This window comes from Capra hircus, chromosome 24 (assembly GCF_001704415.2).
Source record: "Capra hircus breed San Clemente chromosome 24, ASM170441v1, whole genome shotgun sequence".
Classification (NCBI taxonomy): domain Eukaryota; kingdom Metazoa; phylum Chordata; class Mammalia; order Artiodactyla; family Bovidae; genus Capra; species Capra hircus.
Genome location: NC_030831.1, coordinates 40349874 through 40375357, shown reverse-complemented (window position 1 = coordinate 40375357; position 25484 = coordinate 40349874). Strand labels below are relative to the sequence as shown.

Here is a 25484-nt window from a genome sequence, read left to right as displayed (position 1 = left end):
GGAGCCCTGTAGCTGCCACACAGACCCCCAGGTGGCTGCCTGCTCAATGTCCATCTGTAGAGAAGCCTGCTGTCCCCAGGGGAGCATGGCTGTGGGAGGTGATAGGGCACATTCCCAAGATCAGTGTGAATGAAGGCATCATATATTATCACTATAATGAAATGATCTCTAAGAATCCTTAGAACAATAGACAACAAACCCACACCCCCACGTGCCATGGCCCCAAGGGAGTGTGCCAGCCTCAAATTAATCATTCCCCAGTCTGCACTCTGGACGCATTTCTTGTCTGCTGTCGCCCTGGGCGGCCCATGGACAGGGGTCTTGCAGGTGTGCACACCTGGCGTTGAATCATTGCATGAGTGCCGAGGACCAGCGCTAATGCTTCGTGTTTCAGATTGCATGTCTGTCAAATAGACAGTCAATTTCTCAGGGTCACCAGGAGGATGACCTGAAGTACAGTGTCTAGGGGACTCCTTGTCCCTGAACCTCCAAGTTGTCAGACCAGCAGGAGAACCAAGGGAAGCTCACCTGTAACACTTGTTTTATTAAACTGATGTTATTTGACACAGATGTGCGTTTAACACTATGATGGCAACATTTCATAAATTTTAAGCAGAAGGAAAAATAGTAAAGGGAAAAATATCCTCTCCATTGAAATACTGGTTAAATGACTATTACATGATTTCTAAGAATGTTGCAGTGGAAAACTCCTATGATGTACACTGGCTTATTGAATAGTTGTTAAGTTGTTGTGTGCATGTTTCTGCCTTTAAAACATAAGGAACTGGATTATGGTGGTAGTTGCACCACTCAGTAAATTTACTGAAAGAAACAAATCATTGAATCGTATGCATCATATGGGTGCATTTTATGGCATGTTTGGGCAAAAAAATAAGTTTTCTGTTCATGGAAGACTGAGCGGCTTTTGTTTCTAACATATTTGGAAAACGATGATTTGCCTTTTGCATAAAAAGTTACCTTCACCTGCATGGTCACCTGTCCTTCTTTTGCAGTCCTGTCTTCCTGGCTATTACCGCGTGGACGGAATACTTTTCGGAGGAATCTGTCAGCCCTGTGAATGCCACGGCCATGCAGCCGAGTGTGATGTTCATGGTGTTTGCTTTGTGAGTCTGAGACCTCATATGCCCCTCCCCCACCCCGAAGCCCCGGCTCTACTCAGAAGTGATTTTTTTAAAAATGCTTCCTCCACAGGGAACATCCCTGCCTTTGTGAACCCCAAAGGAAATCTGGAGGTTTAAGTTCAAGACATAGACTATCTCCTGCTTTTTATTTCTTTTTTTTTTTTTTTGAAGAAAAGTTGCTTTGGTAATAATAGAAAAGGGAGGTATCATTTCACTGCAGGTTTTTTCTTAAGACAATAAGTAATGATTTACTTTACAAGACTAAAAAGCAACATAAAGGTAGAAAATGTCCATTGATTAAGCAAAAAAGAACAGATCTTTTAAATGCAAATGCTAGTAGATTTTAACATTATATTACGTAGTATATCATAAGAGGAATAATAAGAAATCTGATCATCTCACTCATTTCTGCAATATATAATGCTTCATCATTGTTAGCAGATGAACTCTGCAAACAAGTCCCTCTTTCATGTAGTAGAAGTTGAAACAGGGCTTAACAAATGTGTGGTTAATCTTGAGAATGAACTTTGGGGCAGATACAGGGCAAGACTTGTTTTTTAACTTCAATCAGGAATTCTTTTAGGCTCTTGTGCCTGGGAGCCAGGCCACACTCCTGGGCTCTAATGGCTTCACCGCTCAGAGACGGAATGAATGTGTATGGTAATCAGCCGAACCCTGTTCACCGGCACAGCACAGAGGGTGGCTCATGCTTTTTCCCTAAGAGATTGAGTAGCAGGGCAGGGAAAATTTAATGATCAGACTCATGGGGAAGACCTCGGCGTGGTGCCGCCCATTGCTTATGCTCTCTGGAGCCTCTTTTTTCTGTTTCTCTGGAAGGACAGCTTTCATTTAGCTCTTTGTCCGTGTCTTTGTTCTCTGTAAGTGAAGTGTCTGTAGGGTGGCGTGGAAGGATGGCTTGTACGCGGACTCAGTCTTTCCACGATAAGTTCCTCAAGCTCAGCTTTCCATTGCTTGATGCGGTTGTTGTTCCTTTCAAAGCTCTCTCCCTCTTCCTTTCGGGTTTGGAGGCCTCTGCCCACTCTTGGGTCCGGGGGAGGGGCGGGGTCCACATTCTGCACCCTCTGCCGTCCAGGATCCGAGAGCAGCTCTTTGATCCACTTCGTTACTGCAGAGGAGACGAAATATAGTGGTTGGAAGTGAAAGGTCTCTTGCTTCCTGTTTTCACAAATTAAAAGATTTTATCAGCCAGTCTGGAAACAGGCAGCCACTCCTCATATAGGAGTGTTTGGTGACTTGTTTTAGTGTTTTGCCTTTTTTTTCTCCTTGGACTGCAAGTTGTTTGTGGGTAACTCTGGGGCTCGCTCAGCGGGCCAGAGCCAAGCCTCACCACACGTGTGTCCTAGGCCTGCCAGCACAACACCGCCGGTGACCACTGCGAGCGCTGTCTGCCCGGCTTCTATGGGCTGCCTTCCCGAGGAACCCCTGGGGACTGCCAGCCCTGTGCTTGCCCGCTCTCCACGGCTTCCAACAAGTAAGCCCGGCCCCTCCACCAGCCAGTCCTGCCCCAAGGGGCCAGGGTCCCCATCCAGACCCGCACTGATGTCTTCAGAGCAAGACCTGTGTGCAATGAGAGTGTGAATTTGCCCCCTGGTAATTAATTGGGACTCAAGATGGAGGAAAAGACTCTGTCTTTTAAGAAAAGCTTGACATATTTAAGTATATAAGGCAAGTTGTGTGGTGGCAAGGACATTTGCCTGCCTTTTTTCCTCTTGGTCTAATGTTGATCATCACTTCCTTCAGTGTTGTGTGCCTACCAGTGGGCTAGGAAGTAGAGGGGGACATGGATATGAATAAAACTTGTTCCTGGGCTTCAGGAGTATTTGAGCTAATGACCAAAATATGTAAACATGAGGCTCATTGGGAATGAACTGAATTCATTAAGTTGATTCAACAAATCTGTATTGAGTACCTGGTATGTGCTGGGTATCATGGTAGGTGTCCTGAGCATCAGAGTGTTCAGCCGTGGCTGCCGGCGCCATGGCATCCACTGTGTGATCATGAGGACAGGGGAAGTATGTCTGCTCTGCAGGGGGCATCTACCAGGGGTGATGCCCTGAGGAACCTCTCAATCTGAGACTTGAAGGAGGAGAGGAAATTGGAAGTGAACTTGCTCTTGGCCGGTGTGGGCAGCTCTGAGGCAGGCAGCCAGCCCCAGGGACTGGAGGAGAGGAACTTGGCTTGAGCATCAGAGCCGGCCTCCTGGAGGAGACCGCTGAGGAGGGCATTGAGGGTGAGCCGGTGAGCCCAGACAGAGTGGGGAGAAACGCAGCCCAGGCGAAGGGACAAACAGGGAGTGTCTAGTGCCCACTGGGTGGGCTGTGTGACTGGGGGCCTTCGTTTCTGGGCTAAGGAGTGAGGATCCAGTGAAGGTGTGTAAGGATAGGAGGGGTGGAAGCCAAGCATTTCAGTATTTAGGAGCTCTGCACCATCCACTGGAGAAGTGCATTCATCTCTGCCGTTTTGTCAGTTTCAGCCCCACCTGCCACCTGGATGATGGGGACGAAGTGGTGTGTGACCAGTGTGCCCCAGGATACACGGGGGATTGGTGCGAGAGGTACTCCTTCACTCAGCCGGTTTCCAAAAATGTTTACAATGTGTTTGTTTTTAAATGTGTAGTTACGTGTGGCTTTAGAGTTTTTGATATGTAATTATATTTTATAGACTCAGAGAGAGAAGCCAGTCAATCAGTTAAAAAATTAATGTTGAAAGTCCATGGGAATACTTTGATCTCTCTGAGCTAACCTGAGTTCTCATCAGTAGCAGTGGGAAACAGCCAGGAGTTCATACGTCTGTTCACACATTTGAATGTCCTTTTCCTCTGGATAATTCCACAAGTGAGAGCTAGTTTGATATAAGTGTCTCCTGGCGCCTGGAGGCCAGGGGCTGTCTTTCCCGTGTGAGTCTTGGTGCCAAGTCTGGCTGGTCTCCATGGGAGGTGGCCTTCCTGAATGGTGGGATGTGGGTTGAGTTGCCTGGGCCCAGAGCCTGTCCCAGGAGATTGTTGGCTTATTTGGACGAACTCCCCATGTTTCACAATGAGTGATGGGATCTGTGAATGCCTGAACTGGGAGCCGCATTCCTCTCCCAGTAAATCTTAGGTGAAGAGTCAGTCTGATTGATTAACCACTCAGAGAGTCCCTGGATGGTGGGGTACAGTCTATAGTAATTGCATTTGTGTGCATCTCTCTCTCCATCTTTTATACAGATGTGCAGACGGTTACTATGGAAACCCAACAGTGCCTGGAGACTCCTGCGTCCCATGTAACTGCAGTGGCAACGTCGACCTCTTGCAGCCTGGAAGCTGTGATTCCGTCACCGGAGAATGCCTGCGATGCCTTGGGAACACTGACGGCCCTCACTGTGAGAGGTGTGCTGATGGTTTCTATGGGGACGCGGTGACCGCGAAGAACTGCCGTGGTGAGTGTGTGGGCTGTTGCAGTTGGGTCCACAGCTTACTACCTTGTGGAGACTCCACTCATCTTGTGCTCAGTTGCTAAATCATTTTGGACTCTTTTTTGACCCCATGGACTGTAGCCCACCCGGCTCCTCTGTCCATGGGATTTCTCAGGCAAGAATACTGGAGTGGGTTGCCAGTTCCTCCTTCAGGGAATCTTCTTGACCCAGGGATTGAACTTGAGTCTCCTGCATTGGCAAGTGGATTCTCTACCCCTGAGCCACTGGGGAAACTCCTCCATCCATCTACCTACCATCAAACAGTGCTTGGCCCAGGAGGTCACTTGACCCCATCTGCACTGGGTTAGCTCGCTCAGTTACTCCAAACGGAGGTCAAGTGACCTAGAAAACACACAGCCTCCCCTTTCAGGAGCAAGTGGTACTCCACAGACTGCTGGCACTGCTCCCAGGGACTGAGGAGGTGAAGGAAGCCTGTCCTGTTAGGTAGATGCTAAGGGCTTCTTGAGACAGATGGGATTGCAACATGTGAAATAGGAAATGGGGAGACCCTAGCCCTACATCTCAGTGGTCTTTGCCTGAACTGCTGACTCCATGTTGCTCGGCAGAGCTCAGCTCAGACCCTTGAAATGACAGACCATGCAGAATCAGTTACTGAGAAAAGCAAATTTCAAATTCCCAGGATGACAAACATATAGCCTTAAGGCTGATACAGCTCTCAGTTTTATTTTTTGCATGATTCTTGAAAAAAGAATGAAAGAGTAAAAATTGCAGTGATACGTTGTTTTGATGCATGCGTGCTAAGTTGCTTCAGTCGTGTCTGACTCTTTGTGACCTGTAGACTGTAGCCCTCCAGGCTCTGTCTGTCCATGGGATTCTCCAGGCAAGAATATTGGAGTGGGTTGCTATGCCCTCCTGCAGGGGATCCTCCCCACACAGGGACTGAACCCGTGTCTCTTATGTCACCTACATTGGCAGGCAGGCTCTTTACCGCTATCACTGCCTTTTTGATAGTGAAGTCGCTCAGTCGTGTCTGACTCTGTGATCCCATGGACTGCAGTCTGTCGGGCTCCTCCGTCCATGGGATTTTCCAGGCAAGAATACCGGAGTGGGTTGCCATTTGCTTGTCCAGGGGATCGGGTCTCCTGCAGACAGACTGTTTACCATCTTGAGCCACCAGGGAAGCCCCTTTTGATGACTTCACCTTTTTGATGATTTCCTATAAATACTGAAGCCCTACTATGCTATTACAACGTATAGACACAAGAGGGAGCCAGTGATACAGAAAAGATGCTGCCTAGGAGGACAAGAGATGAAGGTGTTAATTGCCCTGGGCTTAGGAGCCTGACGTTCAGCATCTTGATTGATTATCATAGGAGATGATAATTATCATGATTATGATAACCTGTGATTGTGTAAAGCTTCAGAGTTTACCGGATGCCTTCACCGTTCTCCTGACTTTTCTTTTCGTGCTTATTGCAAACCTTGATGACAGTTCATTTGTCACTTATTGCATGTCTGTGACTTCCCAGGCACTATGCTAAGTATTGTGATGGGAGTTGGAACTTTATCAGACTTGAAAATCCCAAGTCCAGTGGGGAGCTATACAGGATGTTGTATCAGGGAAGCACATGTGTGGGTTCAGGGCTTTAGGGTCTGAATAACACACGGTAGCATCCAGGGTTACATGGTCACCAAGCAGCCGTGTGATATTAGGCAAATTTATTAACCTCTCCTAGCTGCTATTTCCTCATGCGTAAAATGGACATAAGTATATGTGTATACTAGGCCTTTCTGAAAAATAAATGGGATAATAAATTTAAAGTTCTAAACAGTAAATAAATGGTAGCAATTATAATTGTTAGCAATAAGAACAGTAATTTTTATTATTTTTCTGTATCAATAGTGTCCACTATAAATGCAAGCCATGCATGTAATTCAAAATTTTCTAGTAGCCACCTTTTAAAAATTATTAAAAAATTGGATGAAATACATGTTAATAACACATTTAACTCAGTATATAGAAAGTGTTATTTTATCCATGTAATCAAATTTTCAAAGTGCTAATGAGATGATTGCTTTCTTTTTTTTAATAATGAGTCTTCAAAATTCAGTGCATCTTTTATAGCCTATCCTAATTAGTACGGGCTTCCTAAGTGACTCAGTGGTAAAGAATCGGCCTGCAATGCAGGAGGCACAGCAGACCCGGGTTCAATCCCTTGGCAGGGAAGATCCCCTGGAGAAGGAAATGACAGCCCACTCCAGTATTCTTGCCTGGGAAATCCCATGGACAGAGGAGCCTGGTGGGCTACAGTCCATGGGGTTGCAGAAGAGTCTGACACAACTTAGTGACTAAACAACAACAATAATAAGGATGCTACATTTTCATCAGAAATACTTGATCTACATTTAGGTTACATAAAATTTAGTGTTGAAGAAGTGGATTCATACACCCAAGTTTTTCAAACACATTTACAAGTTTTCCTTTATGTACATCCAGCCTGACATAGCTGTGTGATCTATGGTAAATTATATCATCTTTCTAAGTCTTAGATTTCCCACCAAATAGAAATACAGATTTTTCACCAAATAGAAAAATGTTAGTGCTCCCCGTCTGTGTTTGTTATGAAGGTTAATTCACTTATTCCACATTTTGACTATAATGTGACAGATACAAGCTGACGGGTGTGTGCCCTGCAAAGCCTGCCACACACAGTGTGCTTGGGCCTGAGATATTTTGTGTCGTTTTTCTTACATGATTATGCCATCGGACAGAGAGTGTGCATTTTCTAAGCCCAAGCATTCCTGAATAGCACACATCCTGGGATATCTATCAGTGAACATATTACAAATCTTAAATGAAGAGCGTGTTGACAGCTGTGGTATGAATATCAATTAAACCTTTCTTGGACTCATTAAATTGCATCATTTTGAGAAGGTGGGGGACTTTGTAGCTTTAAACATCAATATTCTGGCTGAAGAGGAAACTGAAACCTCAGGCCTGACAGCCTGAGTCAAAGGACTCAGGTCTTAGAATAAGAAATATTTCATTAAATCATGAACTATAATATTAATTATCTACATGGCTATAATTCAACTTAAAATATTTGTATATGATTGGAATGAGCAAATGGCTAAATCGATTTTGAAATCTTTGCATGTTTTTTATGAAGATTGGTTGATTTACCTTGGCAGCTCATTTTAAAAATTTCAAGGGATTCATGAAATTGGTGAAGCTCATTTGCAGATTATTACCTTAATAGTTTCAGTACATTTTTTTCTCTATGATGGTTCCTTCCACCAACCTTATGTTGGCTCTTTCAGAAAAAGTGTAAATTTTTAAAGTTACTGCAAAGCAATCATTTTGTTCTCATTTTCCGGTTTGAAACATGAATGTGTAAGATTTCTCCTTTGGGGATTAAGCGATTATATAAGAGCCATATCCAGAAATAGGCACAAATATGTCTTCTGTGTGTGTTAGGCTGTGAATGTCATGGCCAAGGCTCCCTTTCTGCCGTCTGCCACCCGGAAACTGGACTCTGTGAGTGCAAACCATACGTGACCGGACAGCGATGTGACCAGTGCTTGGTAAGATGCCTCCAGGTCCTCGCGTACAATTCATGTGTGCGTCAGTGTTGACGTCTGGAACTGGTTCAGATGAAATGGGATCACGACTGTCAGAAAGAGTGGGTGCCTGCAGCACGGTGGCGGGAGCAGCTGTGTGTCCCGATCTGGAGAGTGTGTATCAGTTCCGAGGGTGGTGGGATGATGTCACGAGTCCTTTGTGAGCTTGGGACACATGCAGGTGCTGATTTGGAAATGTTCTAGGAGGTACTTTTGTTTTTGCCATTCAATCCCTAAGTCATGTCCGACTCTTTGCCATCCCATGGACATGGGATCCCAGAGGAGCATGCCAGGCTCCTCTGTCCTCTGCTATCTCCTGGAGTTTGCTCAAACTCATGTCCATCAAGTCGGTGGTTAGTAGGTTGCTGCTACTGCTAAGTTGCTTTGATCGTGTCTGACTTTGTGCAACCCCATGGATATCAGCCCACCAGGCTCCTCTGTCCTTGGGATTCTCCAGGCAAGAATACTGGAGTGGGTTGCCATATCCTTCTCCAATGCATGCATGCATGCTAAGTCACTTCAGTCGTGTCTGACTCTGTGCGACCCCATGGACAGCAGCCCACCAGGCTCCTCTGTCCACGGAATTCTCCAGGCAAGAGTACTGGAGTGGGTTGCCATTTCCTTCTCCATTAGTAGGTACTAGTCATTGACTGAAATCTGTTCTGTCTTCCTCTGCTCTGCCCCCATGAAACAGTACGGCTACTACGGGCTGGACTCAGGGCTCGGGTGCCTGCCGTGTAACTGCAGTGCCGGCTCCCTGTCGGATGACTGCACGCCAGAAGGCCAGTGTCTCTGCATCCCGGGTGTGGCCGGGGAGAAGTGCGACAGGTGTGCCCGTGGCTTTTATGCCTACCAGGACGGCGGCTGTACACGTAAGTGCTGGGATTCAGCGTTTTAGACTTCCATGTATTGCCTAAACTATTCTTGGAACTCTCCTTCGACTTTGGACTAATTCTATTAAGTTCCTTTATGTTTTTTCTTCATATGTAGGATGTCATTCCTTTTTCCTGTTTCCAGATCCCTGTTCTGGGAAGTCCATAAGCCTTGGTCAGGCTGTACTAACTGTGAGCTTAGGCTAATGACTTGCCTTAGCTTTGGTCTCCTCTTCCATAAAGTGGGGGAGCCAATCAGACTCCATCCAGGAGTTATTGTCAAGGTGGTACTTAGAGTTCTTGGCATAGTGACTGGCACACAGAGGCTCAGTAAGCCTTAGCAGTCTGCTCTCCCCACCTGTGGAGGCCTTGCCTGGCCTTCTGTCTGTTTCTCCACTGCCTCCTGATCATCTCTCATGCAACAGCCTCTCTTCAACAAGGAGGAGCCTCCGCCTCTCATGAGACATGGTGGGGTCCTGGGGACCATGAGGTCTCTTCAGGAACTGCAGGAGTGGTTGCGGTTATTAACACAGGCAGACACTGCAGCAGCGGCATCTTGACTCCTTTGGTTGACCCGACGGTCCTGATCCCTAACAAGACCCCGTATCTCTCTCGTAGCCTGCGACTGCGCTCACACCCAGAACACCTGTGACCCGGAGACCGGGGAGTGTGTGTGCCCGCCTCACACGCGGGGTGCAGCGTGCGAGGAGTGTGCAGACGGACACTGGGGCCACGACCCAGAGCTCGGATGCCAGGTGCGTGTGGCCACCTGCATGTTTTCCCCGCTGAGAACTGCTTTGCTGTGTCAGGTTTCATCCTGTTTCTTTTAGCTGTGTGCTTAATTTTAACCTGTTGAGTGGCTTCATGGTTTCTATTCATAACTCAGCACCCATGGTGGGAATCTAAGTGGAAGAAGTGACAACCTTAAAACACAATATTCCAAATTTTCTTCAAGAGCCTACCTTTGAGAAATTGATAGGTTAGTAGATCAAAATCTTATTTTACTGCCTTTTAAATATATTCTGCAATATACGCTGTTTTCCAGGAGAAGGACATAAAGTGCTTTCCTGGGGCGGGGCACATATGTCCCATCTTCGTGGTTCTATTTTTCTGTGTTTACTTTTGTCTGTTAAACGTAGAGTTTGCATTTTGAAAATAGAGGGAACATTACTCGTCTTCTAACATGATTTTGCTGGACTGCTTTGACCTACTAAGTAGATTGAATTTCAGTCCACAACTGTAGCCCAGCATGCAGGGGTTCGACGATGTCCGGCAATATGGGTCCTGTCTCTTGATAGCCTGTGTCCTGAGTCCAAAAAGCAGTAGTGAGAGAGGTCTGTTTGCTTGTATGGTTTCTCCAGGTTTTCTGTCGTTCCTGTATGTACACATTATGAAAATATAAAAGCCACCTTTTGATTTATTTCACTGTTTTCTCTTCCAGGCCTGTAATTGCAGCAGTGTGGGGTCAGCCAGCCAGCAGTGTGATGTAGTCACTGGCCGCTGCCCCTGTAAGCCTGCATTCGGTGGACGGGCCTGCGACCAGTGCTCCCCAGGGTACAAAGGCTTCCCCAACTGCGTGGCCTGTGACTGTGACCCGAGGGGGACCCTGGCCAACACCTGTGACCAGGAGCAGGGTCTCTGCAGCTGTGCTCAGGAAACCGGAGCCTGCTCTTGCAAGGTACTGGCCTCGACCCCACTTCCTTTCCACCCTCTCACTCGTCATCATGACTTCGGGGCTTTCACCATTTAAATAAGCACCTGGCTTCTAGATGCTTCTCTTAATGAGTTTGCACCGCCTTCTGGGTCTGAGGTTAAATTCTGTGTGTGCTCTTCTAGAGTGATGGATGATGCTTTAGATGGAATTTGTACAGTTTATTACAAGTGTCAGATGATGGAACTGATTTGAAAAACACGCCGAGTTTTCTATCATGTGTCCCAGTTGGCTGAGTAGCCAATCTGTCTTGAATATACAGGTAAAATAGATAACAGGGCTTCAGGAAAATGTGTGGTTGTGCAGCTGGTAAGTAACTATTCTCTTGTGCCTGCTGAGCAGACTGGAGGAAATTTGCATTGATTATTCTCCCAGGAGATTAGATTTCAACATCATACCTAACTGTATTTTCATTTGTTTTCCCATTGTGCTTTGTTACTAGAAGGTCCTTGACCACTTTCTCTGGTCCTTTCCTTGGGCCCAGGAAATGGAAGCCTGGTCCTGGGCTGATTGGTGGTGGGGGATGAGGGAGGGGAAACTCAAGTGGGTCGGGGGTGATGGGATCCTCAGTGGATGTGTGCTTGGTTCCCCGCATCTGTGGTCTCAATTCTCACCACGGACGGCCAGTGCAGGAGAACCGGCTCAAGGCTCTTCACCTGACTGCTCACCAGTCCCCTGGGGACTCACTCCAGGAGGGTCCAGGCCCCGTCCTGGAGACTCACTAGGGTGTCTGCATTTTCCTGAAGCTTCTGAGATGATTCAGATGATTAGCTGAGCTTGGGAATCACTGAGTCTGAGAGAACTGATGCTCAGAGAGGTTGAGGAGCCAGCCTAAGAAGCAGCTGGTTCATCCGTGCCTGTTCATCCAGGATGGTTTCTGTGTTTGATTCCATTTCTGTTTGTTCAGAAACTGTGTCTCCTTTTTTCAAGTAGAAGTGAATCTATCGCTTTGTCCCCTTTAGGAAAATGTCGCTGGTCCTCAGTGCGCTGAGTGCCGAGCTGGCACCTTTGCTCTGGACGAGGCGGACCCTCGGGGATGCACGCCCTGCTTCTGCTTCGGGCTGTCACAGCTGTGCTCGGAGGCCGAGGGCTACGTGAGGACGCCGGTGAGTCACACGCGCATTAAGCGTTCTGTTTTTGACTCTCTATCCTCGGGAGCTGGGTGCAGGTGGGAGAGACAGTTAAGTACTTGTGTTGCATTTTCCTCTTACTGGGTCAGAAATTCTAGGAAGCTGATTTGAGATCATTAAGAATCAGAACTCTAGGATTTCCCTGGTGGTCCAGTGGCTGAAGACTCCGAGCGCGCAATGCAGGGGGCCAGGTTTGATCCATGGTCAGGGAACTAAATCCCGCATGCCACAGTAAATATTCCACGAGCTGCAATTAAGACCTGTGAAGCCTAAAAAATAAAAGACTCAGAGCCCTGCCTCTGCCGTCCAGGAAATAAATGGAGCAGGAACAAAGACATTGGTGTCGCTCTGTGCTAACCTACCCACAGCTTTAGTCGGAAGATGAAGTTGCAGTATGTCAGTGGTCTCCTTCGTATAGCTGAACATTGCCCAGTATAGCACTTTCAGTTCATTTTAGTCCAGCTGTTTAAGTTTAAAAGAAAAGCCTTTCTTATTCCTGTTTGAGTAATGAAGCCATCTGACCTGAAACAGCAAAGCTTCTGACTGTCCGAGGTGCAGAGTTCATTCAGGTTCTGAAGTGGCTTGTCCTCCCCTCCCTCCCCTCAGGTGACGCTGGGCCCAGATCAGCCTCTCCTGCGTGTGGTTTCTCAGAGTAACCTCAAGGGCACGACCGAGGGGGTGTACTACCAGGCCCCCGATTTCCTGCTGGACGCCGTGACCGTCAGGCAGCAGGTCCACGCGGAGCCGTTTTACTGGCGGCTGCCTGGGCAGTTTCAGGGAGACCAGGTGAGACAAACACCCAGCCTAGAGCCCCGTCCACCTTTCCTGGGGGCAGAGGTGCCCGTGGAAGTCACAAGGGCCTGGCTTGGCCTATTCCCAACTGGAGTGGGTATTAGTCTTCTCTTCTGCGAGGGGATGGAGTGGTAACACTTAGAAAAAGTCCCCCAGATGAATGGTCTTTGCCTGTGATGCAGGAGAGCCTGGCTCAATCCCTGCATCAGGAGGATCCCCTGGAGAAGGGAATGGCTGCCCACTCCAGTATTCTTGCCTGCAGAATCTCCATGGACAGAAGAGTCTGGCAGGCTACAGTCCCTAGGGTCATAAACGACTTAGCACACACACATACCAATGTTTAAAAGTCTTTTCAGGTGAAAGTCATATTCGTTTTCTCCTTTTTAAAGCAATCACTCAACAAACTTTTTTTTTTTTTTTTTTTTACTAATAGAGGCTCAATACAAGCCTGGGTGCTATGGCCTAGGAGGGTCTTCTCAAGAAGTTGTCACCTATTTGGGGGGAAGAAAAGAAACTTGAAGACCTTGTTTGCATTTTTGCTTATATAAATACATGAGTCTGTGTGTGAATTCATCCTGATTTTTGAAACTTGGAAACATGTTCTCCAGTGGTTATAGTCATGTTTAATTCAAAGTAGCTTGAGAATCGTTAGAATGATTATCACGTTGCTTTGTTACTTTGGAGCTCACCGTTGCTGGCATCATCAAGAGAAGACACTGGGAGGTGATAGGTTTGACCGTGACTTTGATGGTGGTGGTGGTGGTTTCAAAGGTGTACTTATTCCCAGCCCATCAACTTGTATTCAATACATAAATGCAGCTTTTTACAGCCAAACACACCTTTATAAAGTGGCTTGTAAAACTTTTAAAGGATTGCATACTTAAGAACTACAGCTTATATCAACTTAAGAATCCGGAACTAAGTAGAATTAGAAGGAAGCACATGTCAAATAACATATTACACTCACATGATGTATTTTTAAGAGACAAGATTTCCTTCAAATGGCAGCAGGCTTATGCTGAAATATCTTTAAACCAAGGCTATGTCAGAGACGTAAACAACACTTCTTTCCGACAGCTCCTGGCCTACGGAGGCACACTGCGCTACAGCGTGGCCTTCTATGCTTCTGATGGGATCGGCACCTCCAACCTGGAACCTCAGGTGCTCATCAAAGGAGGCCGGACCAGGAAGCAGGTCATCTACGTGGACGCACCAGCCCCCGAGAACGGAGTGAGGCAGGAGCAGGAAGTGGGGATGAAAGAGGTGAGTGAGCACTCTTTCCACATTACACTCTTTGGGCTGGGAATTCTGCATGTAATGAAATCATGAAGCTGCTGTAAATAAGAGAGAGTGAAGGAGAAGGCTTTGGGTCAAAATTCCAATGGGTTTAGCAAGGTTTCTAAAAGGATTCAAATTTCTATTCTCAAGAAATGCATATGAGGCTCATGTTAATTTAGTGCGAATGCAGCTTAAATCCTTTATCTGAATACAGGAGTCTCAGCCGTATAAGTATAATGGTTCTGGGTTTTCGGATGCCCTTGAATTTGGGACGTGTGTGTTCCTTCCTCCAGGAGAGGTTTACTGATTGTTCTCTGTGTGGCTGGCCCCAGCGGAGGTGTTATGAGGTTGTTGATAAATGAGGTGGTGGGACTACTGCGTCCAGCAAGTGATGGGAGAGCTTCCATAGTTAAATTTAGGGTCACGCACAGCAAGAGCTGGGCTTACTACTGGAGAAATCTCTAAAGGAATTAAGTTCATGTGCCTCTGTGGATCTGTACCCTAACTTCAGTTGAATGTGCTTCTCATCTGCAGAATTTTTGGAAATATTTTAACTCTGTTTCTGAAGAACCTGTCACACGCTCAGATTTTATGTCTGTTCTTAGCAACATTGAGTACATCCTCATCAAAGCCTCTTATGGCCAAGGATTACAGCAAAGCAGGTACTTGGAAATTTCTAGAAGTTTTAATATATCTTTCTTATTTGAAAGCATACCTTAAGGACTTGGCTCACTTCATCTCCCATTACCCCATATTGTTAATATATATATTTCTGTTCCTCACCAAAATCTTATTAAATATTAATGTTATTATGAAGTATGTGAAAATGACATAGATTATCCATCTCCTGTAGTAATGTGGAGATAACTTGTAAGTACATGAGGATGATACCTTCCGTATAAACAGCAAAACAGTTCTACTGTTTTCTGCCCTTCAGCTGCAAGGCCCATTGTTTGTCGCAGTGCGTCAAGAATGCCATCCCTTGCTCATTTAGTGTCATGAACTTATCCCCTAAAGAAAGCCACCTAAGTTATGGCCAGGCTAGTACTTTGAGGTCTTGCAGGTGTGCTCTCTCTAACATGGTTCTTAAGTTCTGAAAATCTGGCCGAGGACTTTCCCTGTGGAATGACTAATGTGCTTTTTGTGTGTTTTTACCCATTTCCTTTATAACTGTGAACGGGAATGACCCTCCACCCGGCAGGAAAGTTCTGGTTCTCTAGGTGCGCCAACATGATTGTGTAATGTACTGTTTCTGAAAACTCTCTTTGTAAATATTAGTGCCTGCTTTCACGCTTCTTAACCCAACGGTTTCACAGAATCTCAAATATTTCAATGGAGGTCGGCAGAAAGGCAGAAGAGTCACACGCAGGCAGGGAGGTGGCCCTCCTGTTAGAGAAGTGTGTCTGTCCTCCTGGCACGGCTGGACTCTCGTGTCAGGTAGGAGATGGTGGTTGAAACCTGGTTTCTGGTTCGGGGTTGAAATATGCTTGTTACAGCAGCTCTGAGTGATGAATAGTGCTATGCGTTTCTGTTATGCCATTTTTTTTCCCTTTTAAAAATTTCTTGTGGTAGAATAGGTGTTTATCATCTTGCCTATTTCTAAAGTGTGCAGTTCAGTAGCGGGTGGGTCAGTTCACTCACGCCGCTGTACAACCAACCTTCAGAATTCTTCATCTTATAAAACTGAAACTCTGTACCCATTAAACACTTACCCCTATGCCCCCCCCCAGACTCACCCTTCTACTTTCTGTCTTATGAAACTGCTACTCTAGGCCCTTCATATAAGTGGAGCCATGCAGCATTTAGCTTTTGGTGACTGGCCAACTTCACAGGGCATGATGCCCTCAAGATTCATCTGTGTTGTAGGCCGTGTCAGAATCTGCTGCCTCCTTCTTAAGGTTGAATCACATCCCACTGGATGGATGGACCACGTTGTGTTTATCCATCCATCCATTAGTGGACATCTGAGTTACTTTCACGTTTGGCTATTGTCAATAATGCTGCTACAAACATGAGTGTACAAATCCAAGACCCTGGATTCAGGTCTTTGGGGTTTATACCCAGAAGCAGAATTGCTGGATCACGCGATAACTCTAGCTTTATGATGACCCACCGCACTAACCATCATAGTGCTTTCCTTAGTGACACACTTTTCTCTGTTCCCACCAGCAAAGCAGCAGCGTTCCAGTTTCCCCACCTCCCCGCCAACACTTACTAGTTTCTGGGTTATTTTTTTTTTTCGTTTTTTTTGATAGTAACCATGTGAGCTGGCATCTCATGGTGGTTTTTATTTGCACGTCCATGATGATTAGTGACGCTGAGCATCTTCTCACGTGCCAGTCACCTATGCATCTTCTCTGGAGAAATGTGTGTTCAAATCCTCTGCCCATTTCTTAATCGGGTTTTTTTGTTGTTGTTGTTCACTTCCTTCCCTTTTGCTTCCCTCCAGGACTGCGCCCCTGGTTACCACAGAGGGAAGCTTCCGGAAGGTGACGGCAGGAGAGCACGCCCTCTGCTGGCCCCGTGTGTGCCCTGCAATTGCAACAACCACAGTGACACCTGTGACCCGGAAACCGGGAAGTGTCTGGTACGCTGGTTTGTGTGGGTGCTTGCCTGACACTCAAAATTACAGTGGGCACTGGGTGTCTGCTTTTCTGGTTGGAGATCACACCAGTTCCTTGATTTAGAGTATTTAAATTTAGCTAAATGTAAGGTATACAAATATTTCCTTCAGAAAGGTCTAGCTAAGTGGCCTGACATTTTTGGTGGGAATTCTTTTATAAATTCTTTGAATTTGTTTATGGGTAGCAATTTGGAAATGAGTTAAGTGTCTCTTGTTTTTACCTGCAGTAGAGGTGGTACATGAGAACTTGCTGTCATAGAATTTGAAGGGTCACCTGGACGTTTATAGATGAGTTAAGGCCAAAGTTGAAAATGTATTTCTCTGTGTAAGGTATTGCTCTCTCCTTGCCTTTGTTAAGAAGTACATGTTTTCCTGGAGGTCTTAGTATGCATTTGCTTCCTGGCTTACTCCCCCTAGACCATCAGTGACATAAGGAGAGCTCTGACCACTGAAAAGGACCAAGAGCCTCAGACAGAAGGCTCGTGACCTTGACCGAAGACAAACTCTTGTGTCCAGGGTTTTGCTTTAGCCAGTAAGATCTTATTGATAACACAGAATAATCTGATATTTTTTCCTTACTCCTGAAACCTCATTCTTTATGATAACTCATGTGGGAACATTGATTCCCTGTCTAAATTGTGCCAAGACTGACTTGATGCAGGCGAAATAGCTCATTCAAGGGAAATGAGCTGCCCACCAAGACACACCAAAGCCTCCTAGATCCTGGCTGTAGCCTCATCACAGGAACCAGGGCTCCCCCAGCAGATCTGTCTTCCTCTTCTTTTATTCGGAAGCGTCTTTCATATGCAGAATTTAAAGGCAGTCTCCCCTGGGAAAACTGTTAAACCATAGCCATGCACAGGTGAATTTAACAGCTGAAATGCTGCATGGATTTCCTCAGTTAAAAAGATGTGTGTTCACCTTTGCTGACTCCGTTAGATATCTGGGATTAAAGAATTGTTCCAGTCATTCAAGGTAAAATGAAGATGCAGATAGCTATAACACTATTAAAAAATTTATTCATTCTAATCAGTTCATGCCCCAGGCAAAAGTAAAGTCCTAATACCGAAAACGAGAAAATCTCATTTAAGGATTTAAGGAGAATTGATTTCAGGCAACTTCGGGCAAGATGTAATTAGCTAGGAAGGTCCCTTGGCCCATCACAGAGACAAAGGTCATGTGGATAGTTGGGGAAATTCATGGTTCTTTCGTGATGCATCTTTCCTTGGGGCAACTAATCATTTAACAAGATTAGGTACTCCTAGGGGCACTGAATCAGAGAAGGCAATGGCAACCCGCTCCAGTATTCTTGTCTGGGAAATCCCATGGGTGGAGGAGCCTGGTAGGCTATGGTCTATGGGGTCGCGAAGAGTCAGACATGACTGAGCGACTTCACTTTCACTTTTCACTTTCGTGCACTGGAGGAGGAAATGGCAACCCACTCCAGTGTTCTTGCCTGGAGAATCCCATGGATAGAGGAGCCTGGCGGGCTACAGTCCATAAGGTCACAAAGAGTCAGACGTGATTCAGTGACTCAGCAGGCACACACACGTTGGGTGAATGCAGTCTTATAATGAATGAAGGCCACAGAGCTGCCAGTGTTCAGGATTTTTAAAATATGACAAAAAATGCTCGCCCTCTGTTGAGAATAAAAAAAAAGCTGTCAACTGATAAGAATTGGGGTGTTGCTGGGCTGTCTCCAGGGGAGAAGCTGTTCTAACAGTTTCCTATTGTTTTCTTCTCCTTTTGAAACGTGGGATCCCAGAACTGTGGCCACAACACCACTGGCGACCACTGTGACACGTGTGCCCCTGGGTACTATGGGAAGGTGACCGGCTCGGCCAGTGACTGCTCTCCGTGCACCTGTCCTCACAGCCTGCCGGCCAGGTGAGCACACAGGTGTGCCGGCGTGCCCCTGCCGCCCACCACCGAAGCTGGATTGCTTCCACGGTCAGCTTCACTTTCCGGGGTTTCCATGTGACCCATCTTAGTCAGTACTCTTCGTGTGTCCAAAAGGCTAATTTTAAGAAAGAAGTGTTCATTCTCCCAATATTCAAAGAGAATCTTTGCAAAAATAAAGTATCTGTGTGTTAGCACTGAGTGTTAGAATGAAACTAATAAAAGAAAGGAGGTTCAGGTTTGCTTTCTTTGAAGACTAATTTTAGCCTCCAACCTCCATATACAGTGTGCCCAGAGATGAATTATTATTGATTTTATGAAGAATTCAGTTCTTATTTAATGTAAGGTGTTGGGATTAGAATGTATATATGCTGATGACTGATGAAGTTCAGAAATGTTACGTGGTGGTGAAATTTGGGCCAGGTTCCACCTTGTATACATGATGCTTGTACAGAATTATCTGAACACGTTAAAAAAAAAAAACAGATTTTTAGTGGAAATTGGAATATCTGAGGGTCCTTTCTGGTTTCGATGAAAACTGTAATTCATAAGTAACATTTCATTCTTGCTTAGAGTATTTGGTAAGGCATTGAACATGTATAGATCACATACGAACTTTTGGTGTATTGAATTGAAGTTTTCCTTTTAATTTGTTTGAATTTTGTCTCTTTTGTTGTCTCCAAGTAAGTGTTGCTTGACGTTGAATGCCTAATGAGAGGCACTGTGTAAACTTCTCTTGCAAACTGTCAGGCATCTTAAGATTTATTGCTTACTATTGTTTACTATTACTTAGCTTTTCGTATTAAATCTGTGTATAAATGTTGAATCATAAATTCCACCCCTGTCATCTGAGCTATAGGAATACTTGCAAATGTGCATAAAGATGGGCACTGCTTATGTTGTTGTTTAGTTGCTCAGCCATGTTTGACTCTTTGTGACCCCCTGGACGATAGCCTGCTAGGCTTCTCTGTCCATGGAATTCTCCAGGCAAGAATACTGGAGTGGGGTGGCATTTCCCTCTCCAGGGGATCTTCCCGACCCAGGAATGGAACCTGTGTCTCCTGCTTCACAGGTGGATCCTTTACTCCTGAGCTACCTGGGAAGCCTGGCATTGCTTGCACTCACAAGAAATTGGAGGTGTGGAGCTGAAATATACCTACAGGGGATTGATTAAATGCCTCAAGTGTCTTTTGGTAGACACCTAGAGTGCACTATTATACTAACACTGAGAAAAGAATGAGGCATATCTGTGTGTACAGAATTGGAGAAAAGCCGGTCAAATTATGAAATTGAATACATGATGTGATGCCATTTGGGGAAGCATTCAAATCCATATGTGTGTCCACATCCACAGCTCCATGGCTATACATGCCTGGAATGTCAGGATGGGTATTTCACCTTTCTACTTTGCACAGTTCTGTATTTGTGTATTTTACTTCTTCAGTCACAGAAGGTCCACACCATCGCCACAACCTCCCTCATGCTGGTAAATTAATAGCTACACAATTAGGAAGTGGCTGTGAGATTGTGAACATGCCATGTGTGCTGTGCATCTGAGAGGCCCCCAGAGAGGTGCTTTTTTTCTATTCATACACATTTTGTGTTTCCATTGACGTCTGTCTCTTTAGTGCTGAAGGAGGAAAAAGGTCGGAAGTGAAGTGGGGCTCATAGCAACCAACTGACTCATGCTGGGAACTTCTCTTACTGGCCAGATATCCTGGCATTTTTTTTAGTGGCTTGCAGGTACCCAGCTGAGCCTCCAGTTGGTGACTTAAAAAGTGGAGGCTAAAGTGGTTAGAAAAAAGGGATACACCAGAAGCTGAAGTCCCAGAGTGAGGGCTCAGCATCCAAACGGATTGTTCAGTTTTGAGAGGCTCCATCTTATTGCTACTAAAGCTCCTCACCTGACTCCCTACCTTAGGACCAGTCACCCTTGAGCCCACTTTCACTCTCTGCTCTTTCCATACTTCTCCCCCTGGCCTTTCACTGCACTCGGGTGAATCCCCAGCACTCTTCCAGCTCACTTCTCCCTGCTGGTCCCACGTTTGCTCATGGTCAGCTATAGTTCTCCAGCCACCCTTTCATCTAATCAGTCAGATAATTCACGTAAGTCTCAAGCCCCTTTCCACTTGAGCAGCTTTCTCGTTTGGTGACTAATTGGTTGTCCTCTGTAAACGGGTCTCCATCCCCTCAACACTCATGTGGTTGTCACTGGATAGGCATCAGTGAATGTCTTCTGGACCCACTTGTATTGACTACATGGTTGTTTTGCTTCTGCCCAACAGAGTTTAAGCCCTAAAAAGCTTCGCAGGTGTCCAGTTTGTAATCACTTATTTTTTAGAACAGTATCATGTACTCTTAAGAGTAATGAATAAGTACCCTAAGAAAGATCTGAAGTTGTATGTCTGAAAATTCAAAACAATTCTTCTTTTCCAGCTACAGTCCCACTTGCGTCTTGGAAGGCGATCATGATTTCCGATGCAATGCCTGTTTTGTGGGTTATGAAGGACAGTATTGTGAAAGGTATGTCGTCTGCTCCTTTTATATGCACAGGACATATTTACAGAAGTGATAGGGAGTCGTTACCAGTTTGATAATGCAAAACCAGGCCTCCTGGGTAATAAGGCAGGTAAAGGCACTTCCTTGTGACCGTCTTGTCCTCCTTTGAGGGGATAGAGTGCAGAGGGAGGTGAGCAGACCCCTGTGCGCTCTGCACTTCACGGGGCAGAAGTGATGACTGTCCTTGGGTGGCTGCTCTGTGTATTCACTCACTCACTGGTGTGGACCCTGCCTTCTGTCCTCCCGTCTTCTTCTGCAGGTGCTCATCCGGTTACTATGGGAACCCTCGGATGCCAGGCGGCACTTGCCAGAGGTGTGACTGCAGCCTGCACGGCTCTGTCCACGGCGACTGTGACCGTGGGTCCGGGCAGTGCGTCTGCCGGCCGGGGGCCACAGGGCTCCGCTGCGGGGAGTGTGAACCGAGGCACATTTTGGTGGAAAGCAACTGTGTGTGTGAGTGTCACCCCTCCAAAGGGCTAAGGAGGGTTTCTTTCCTTGGATGGTTTCCTGGTGCCCAGTGGTGTCTGCAGGATAAGCTCAAGGGCTTAGTTCTCTGCGGCATGTGAGATCTTAGTTCCCTGCCCAGGGATTGAACCTGCCTCTCCTGCATTTCAAGGTGGATTCCTAACCACTGGAGCCCCAGGGAAGTCCCTAGATGTTATTACAGAATGCTGTGGGCACCCATGGGAACCCGGGCAGACTCTTTGCTGTAACTTGGACATCCTCTTTCCTGTAGCCTGTGATGATGACTGTGTGGGTGTCCTGCTGAATGACTTGGGCCACGTTGGGAATGCCATCCTGTCTGTGAACCTCACCAGCACCGTCCCTCTCCCATATGGGGTTTTGTCAGACCTGGAAAGTAGAACAAAGTCTCTCCGGGTAGGTACTGTGAGTACAGAGATGGATAGACGCGTGTGTCACAGGAAGTTGAAGAGTCGGTTGGGACCCTAGGGGTCATTCTGTCTGTCCTCCACCAGTGCGGGCGTCTCAGTCCCAGTGTCTGGTGCTGGGAGGTGCCCAGCCTTCTCCCCCTGAACCTGACCGAGAACCGCATCGTCCACACGATGACCGGTTCCACTGTGCAGCAGCGCTGACTGTTCAAGACTTGATCCGCAGATGCCTCCTGTGTATAAACCCGTCCTCTGTGCTCCTCCCGCTGCCCTGTGGAAGAAGCCAAGGTCCACTCGCCCCTGCTGATAACAGGTCTTTGGACAGAAAGCAGCTCTGTTAATACAAACAGAAAATGAATTGAGACGGCATTGTCTTTAATGTGCTGAATGAAGAGCCACTGTTTTCCATCAGTGTATTATTCTTAACTGGAGTTGCAGGGCACAAAGTTTCCTCCTCCCTTGAAGACTATATAAAAATCTCAGGGGATAAATCATAATTTTATGTTTAGTTAAAAATCTGTGTTTTTGATCTGGGTCCAAAAGACGATGGGAAGGTAAGAAACTGACTTGCTAGACAGCATTTTTTATTCTAATTGGGGGGAAAAAAATGAATCTAAATTTGGCTCAAACCCTATATTTTAGAATGTGAGGTATTTAATTCACCGTGTCATGCCATAATGCCGATGTGTGTTTGTGTGTGCAATCCAGCTGCTTCAATGATCCACTCTTGTTAATATTGGTCCTTTGTAGATTTAATGGAGTTAAGGTTAGGAAACTGTAAGAGGTGTTTCTATGTTATTTTTCCTGAAATGGAACAAAATGTTTTCAAAGATAAGGGGGGAAAAAAGAAAGAAACAAATGTTGAAATTTCTTTTCCACTCACCAGAGACACAGTCAATAAATACTACCTTCCGTCAGTTTGGTTTCCAACTGTACGACTATATTTTACCACGTGAGATGAATACTTGATTTCAGCTTTAACTCTTAAGTGATTTGCTCCCAGTTAAAGCACTTTGTCAGCTCCTTTGTATGACTTTTTATGTTTATATAAAGTACTCAGGAGCTTGAGATTGTGAACCCTTATCTATTTCTTGTTTCCACTGTTGACCTACATAGCGACTTGGGCAGGTTAATAACTGTCCTGACCATAGACAGTAATCTTGCCCCTTCATAGGTTGTTATAAGGTCTGAGTAGTGTCACACAAATAAAGAAATGAGAGGAGTGTTGGCATAAATTAAGTACTTAATTGTTATAATTATAAAGGCTCTTCTTTGCTTAATACTTTTGTACTTTAGCTTAGTAAGCTTTTTTTTTTTTTAGGTGTTAGCAATTACAATTAAAATTTATGTGACTCTGCTGTTGAAATTCAGCCAGAGCCACCCAGGAACTGCAGCAGTTCTGCATGGCACACCAGGCTTTACGTTTATATCTGCATAGGAAATATAATGTGAGAGACCGCAGTCTAGAAACGTGTTCTGTAATCCAAACTTCAGTGTATGTGATTCACTTTATTTTTTAATGCAATGTCAGGGAAAAGAGAATTTCTTTCCGTGAATGAAAAAGGTAATGACAGGTGATTCTTAGTTAAGAACCAGAAGATTTATTTTGAAGCATTATAATTTGTTTCCTTCATTCTTTTAGGACTCTTTATTAAAAGAAAATACGCAAAAAGAACTGGTGAAAATTCAACTTGAAGGCGTCTCAGAACAAACGGAGGACCTGCAAAGAGAAGTAAGTTCTTCATAAAAAGGGTCTGCTCTGCCTGCCCCCCAACCCCTAGCCTTTGTGAGCACTGGCACGGGGACTTCTTGGAAGGTTATGAACAGATCAGGGCAGCCCCCTCCTCCCAGGAGCTGTGTTCCAGCTACTGTAAAGTCAGATTAAGTAGGTTCTGATGCAGCCAGTCTCCGTGCTTTGGTGGGAAGGGGCCCCTGACTTAATTTCTGCTGTCCCCTCTGCTGAAGGAGGAGTGGGGCTGTCAGTTCACGTCACCGCTTACTTTCTCCTGTGAAACAAGGTTGGGCAGGATGAAAAGACGGGGGTCTCTTCCCCATCCTGTATTCACTGCGCATGGTGAGCAGTGAGTTTCCCCCCTTGCCTGCCCCCAACACCAGCATAGGCAGCTCCTTCTGGGGTGTCTGCAGCACTCAGACTTCGGCCCCTACTTCTGATGGTCTCACTTTGAATGGCAGGAGAGTTCACTTTGATGTCAGCAGGGGATTATTCATTCTCTTCAGCCCAGGCCAGATGAGTGGTTTTTAGTGACCAAAAAAAGAATCTGCTTATTTGCAGATGGCGAGGGAGGCCTATTGTCAAATTCATGATTTTCTTTAAAATTGTGTGCTTATGTGTGTGCACGCACATATAGTACATAGATGTGTGTCTTTTGAAAGTGAAAGTGTTAGTCACTTTTGACCCCATGGATTGTAGCCTGCTGGGCTCCTCTGTCCATGGGATTCTCCAGGCAACAATACTGGGGTGGGTTGCCATTCCCTTCTCCAGGGGATCTTCCCGCCCAGAGATGAAACTCAGGTCTCCCGCTTTGCAGGCAGATTCCTCACCTCCCAAGCCACCAGGAAAGCCCTGTCTGTGTATATGTACGTCTTGCCTCTGTCTCTCAATGTTCACACATGTACACAATCATGCACCCTAAAATGCAGGAGCTTGGCTACTGTTAATTTAGAATTAGTGACCATTTGGGAAGAGTTTAAGGGTTTCTGTGTGGGCTTTTAAAGTACCTGAGCAAGCAAATGTTTGGTAGGAAGTGATAAGCCAATTAAAATAAATTCTTTCTATCCATTAAAGAAGATTCTCTTTGAATTTTGACTTGAAAACACTTTTAGAACCATTCTGAGTTACTTACTTTGGGCTTCCCGTGTGGATCAGCTGGTAAAGAATCTGCCTGCAATGTGGGAGGCCTGGGTTCAATCACTGGGTTAGGAAGATCCCCTGGAGAAGTGAAAGGCTACCCACTCCAGTATTCTGGCCTAGAGAATTCCATGGACTGTGTAGTCCATGTGGTCGCAAAGAGTCGGACACGACTGAGCTACTTTCAGTTCAGTGAGTTACTTTACATTCCTAGAAATTACAGACAACCCTCCTTCCCACAAATTGTTGTTGTTTAGTCTCACTAAGTCATGCCGACTCTTTCGCGATCCCATGAACTGTAAGCTCATCAGGCTCCTCTGTCCATGGCATTTCCCAGGCAAGAATACTAGAGTGGGTTGCCATTTCCTCCTCCAGGAGATCTTCCCGGATCAGGGAATGAACTTGGGTTTCCTGCACTGGCAGGTGGATTCTTTACTGCTGAGCCACCAGGGAAGCCTTTCACAAATTAGAATACCTTAATAAAAACAACAGCTGAGAGTAACTAACAGGCATCATCACATATAATCCTCATGGAGTCCTGTGATTCAAGTGTTCTAATTACTCCAAGTTATGGTTGAGGCTGTCCAGCCTGGCAGATGCAGGTCTATTTGCCTAACTCTGTGTCTTAACCGCTTGACTAAGTTCTCATGGTCAATACAAATT

The 25484-nt window shown here is 45.8% G+C and overlaps 1 protein-coding gene across 2 annotated transcripts in view; it reads left to right on the top strand.

Moving 5' to 3' along the window:
• Positions 1-25484, top strand: part of LAMA1 (laminin subunit alpha 1) — a 126607-nt gene that overhangs the window by 63627 nt on the left and 37496 nt on the right. For both annotated transcript variants that reach the window (XM_018039604.1, XM_018039603.1), the window contains exons 16-34: positions 1014-1124; positions 2507-2634; positions 3631-3717; positions 4369-4580; positions 8056-8162; positions 8893-9070; positions 9689-9825; positions 10512-10748; positions 11744-11887; positions 12518-12697; positions 13781-13966; positions 14516-14643; positions 15298-15418; positions 16431-16568; positions 18370-18491; positions 20940-21026; positions 21322-21515; positions 21799-21941; positions 23595-23684. In XM_018039604.1, coding sequence (XP_017895093.1) covers positions 1014-1124; positions 2507-2634; positions 3631-3717; positions 4369-4580; positions 8056-8162; positions 8893-9070; positions 9689-9825; positions 10512-10748; positions 11744-11887; positions 12518-12697; positions 13781-13966; positions 14516-14643; positions 15298-15418; positions 16431-16568; positions 18370-18491; positions 20940-21026; positions 21322-21515; positions 21799-21941; positions 23595-23684 — 2730 coding nt within the window. The remainder of the gene's footprint in view (positions 1-1013; positions 1125-2506; positions 2635-3630; positions 3718-4368; positions 4581-8055; positions 8163-8892; positions 9071-9688; positions 9826-10511; positions 10749-11743; positions 11888-12517; positions 12698-13780; positions 13967-14515; positions 14644-15297; positions 15419-16430; positions 16569-18369; positions 18492-20939; positions 21027-21321; positions 21516-21798; positions 21942-23594; positions 23685-25484) is intronic.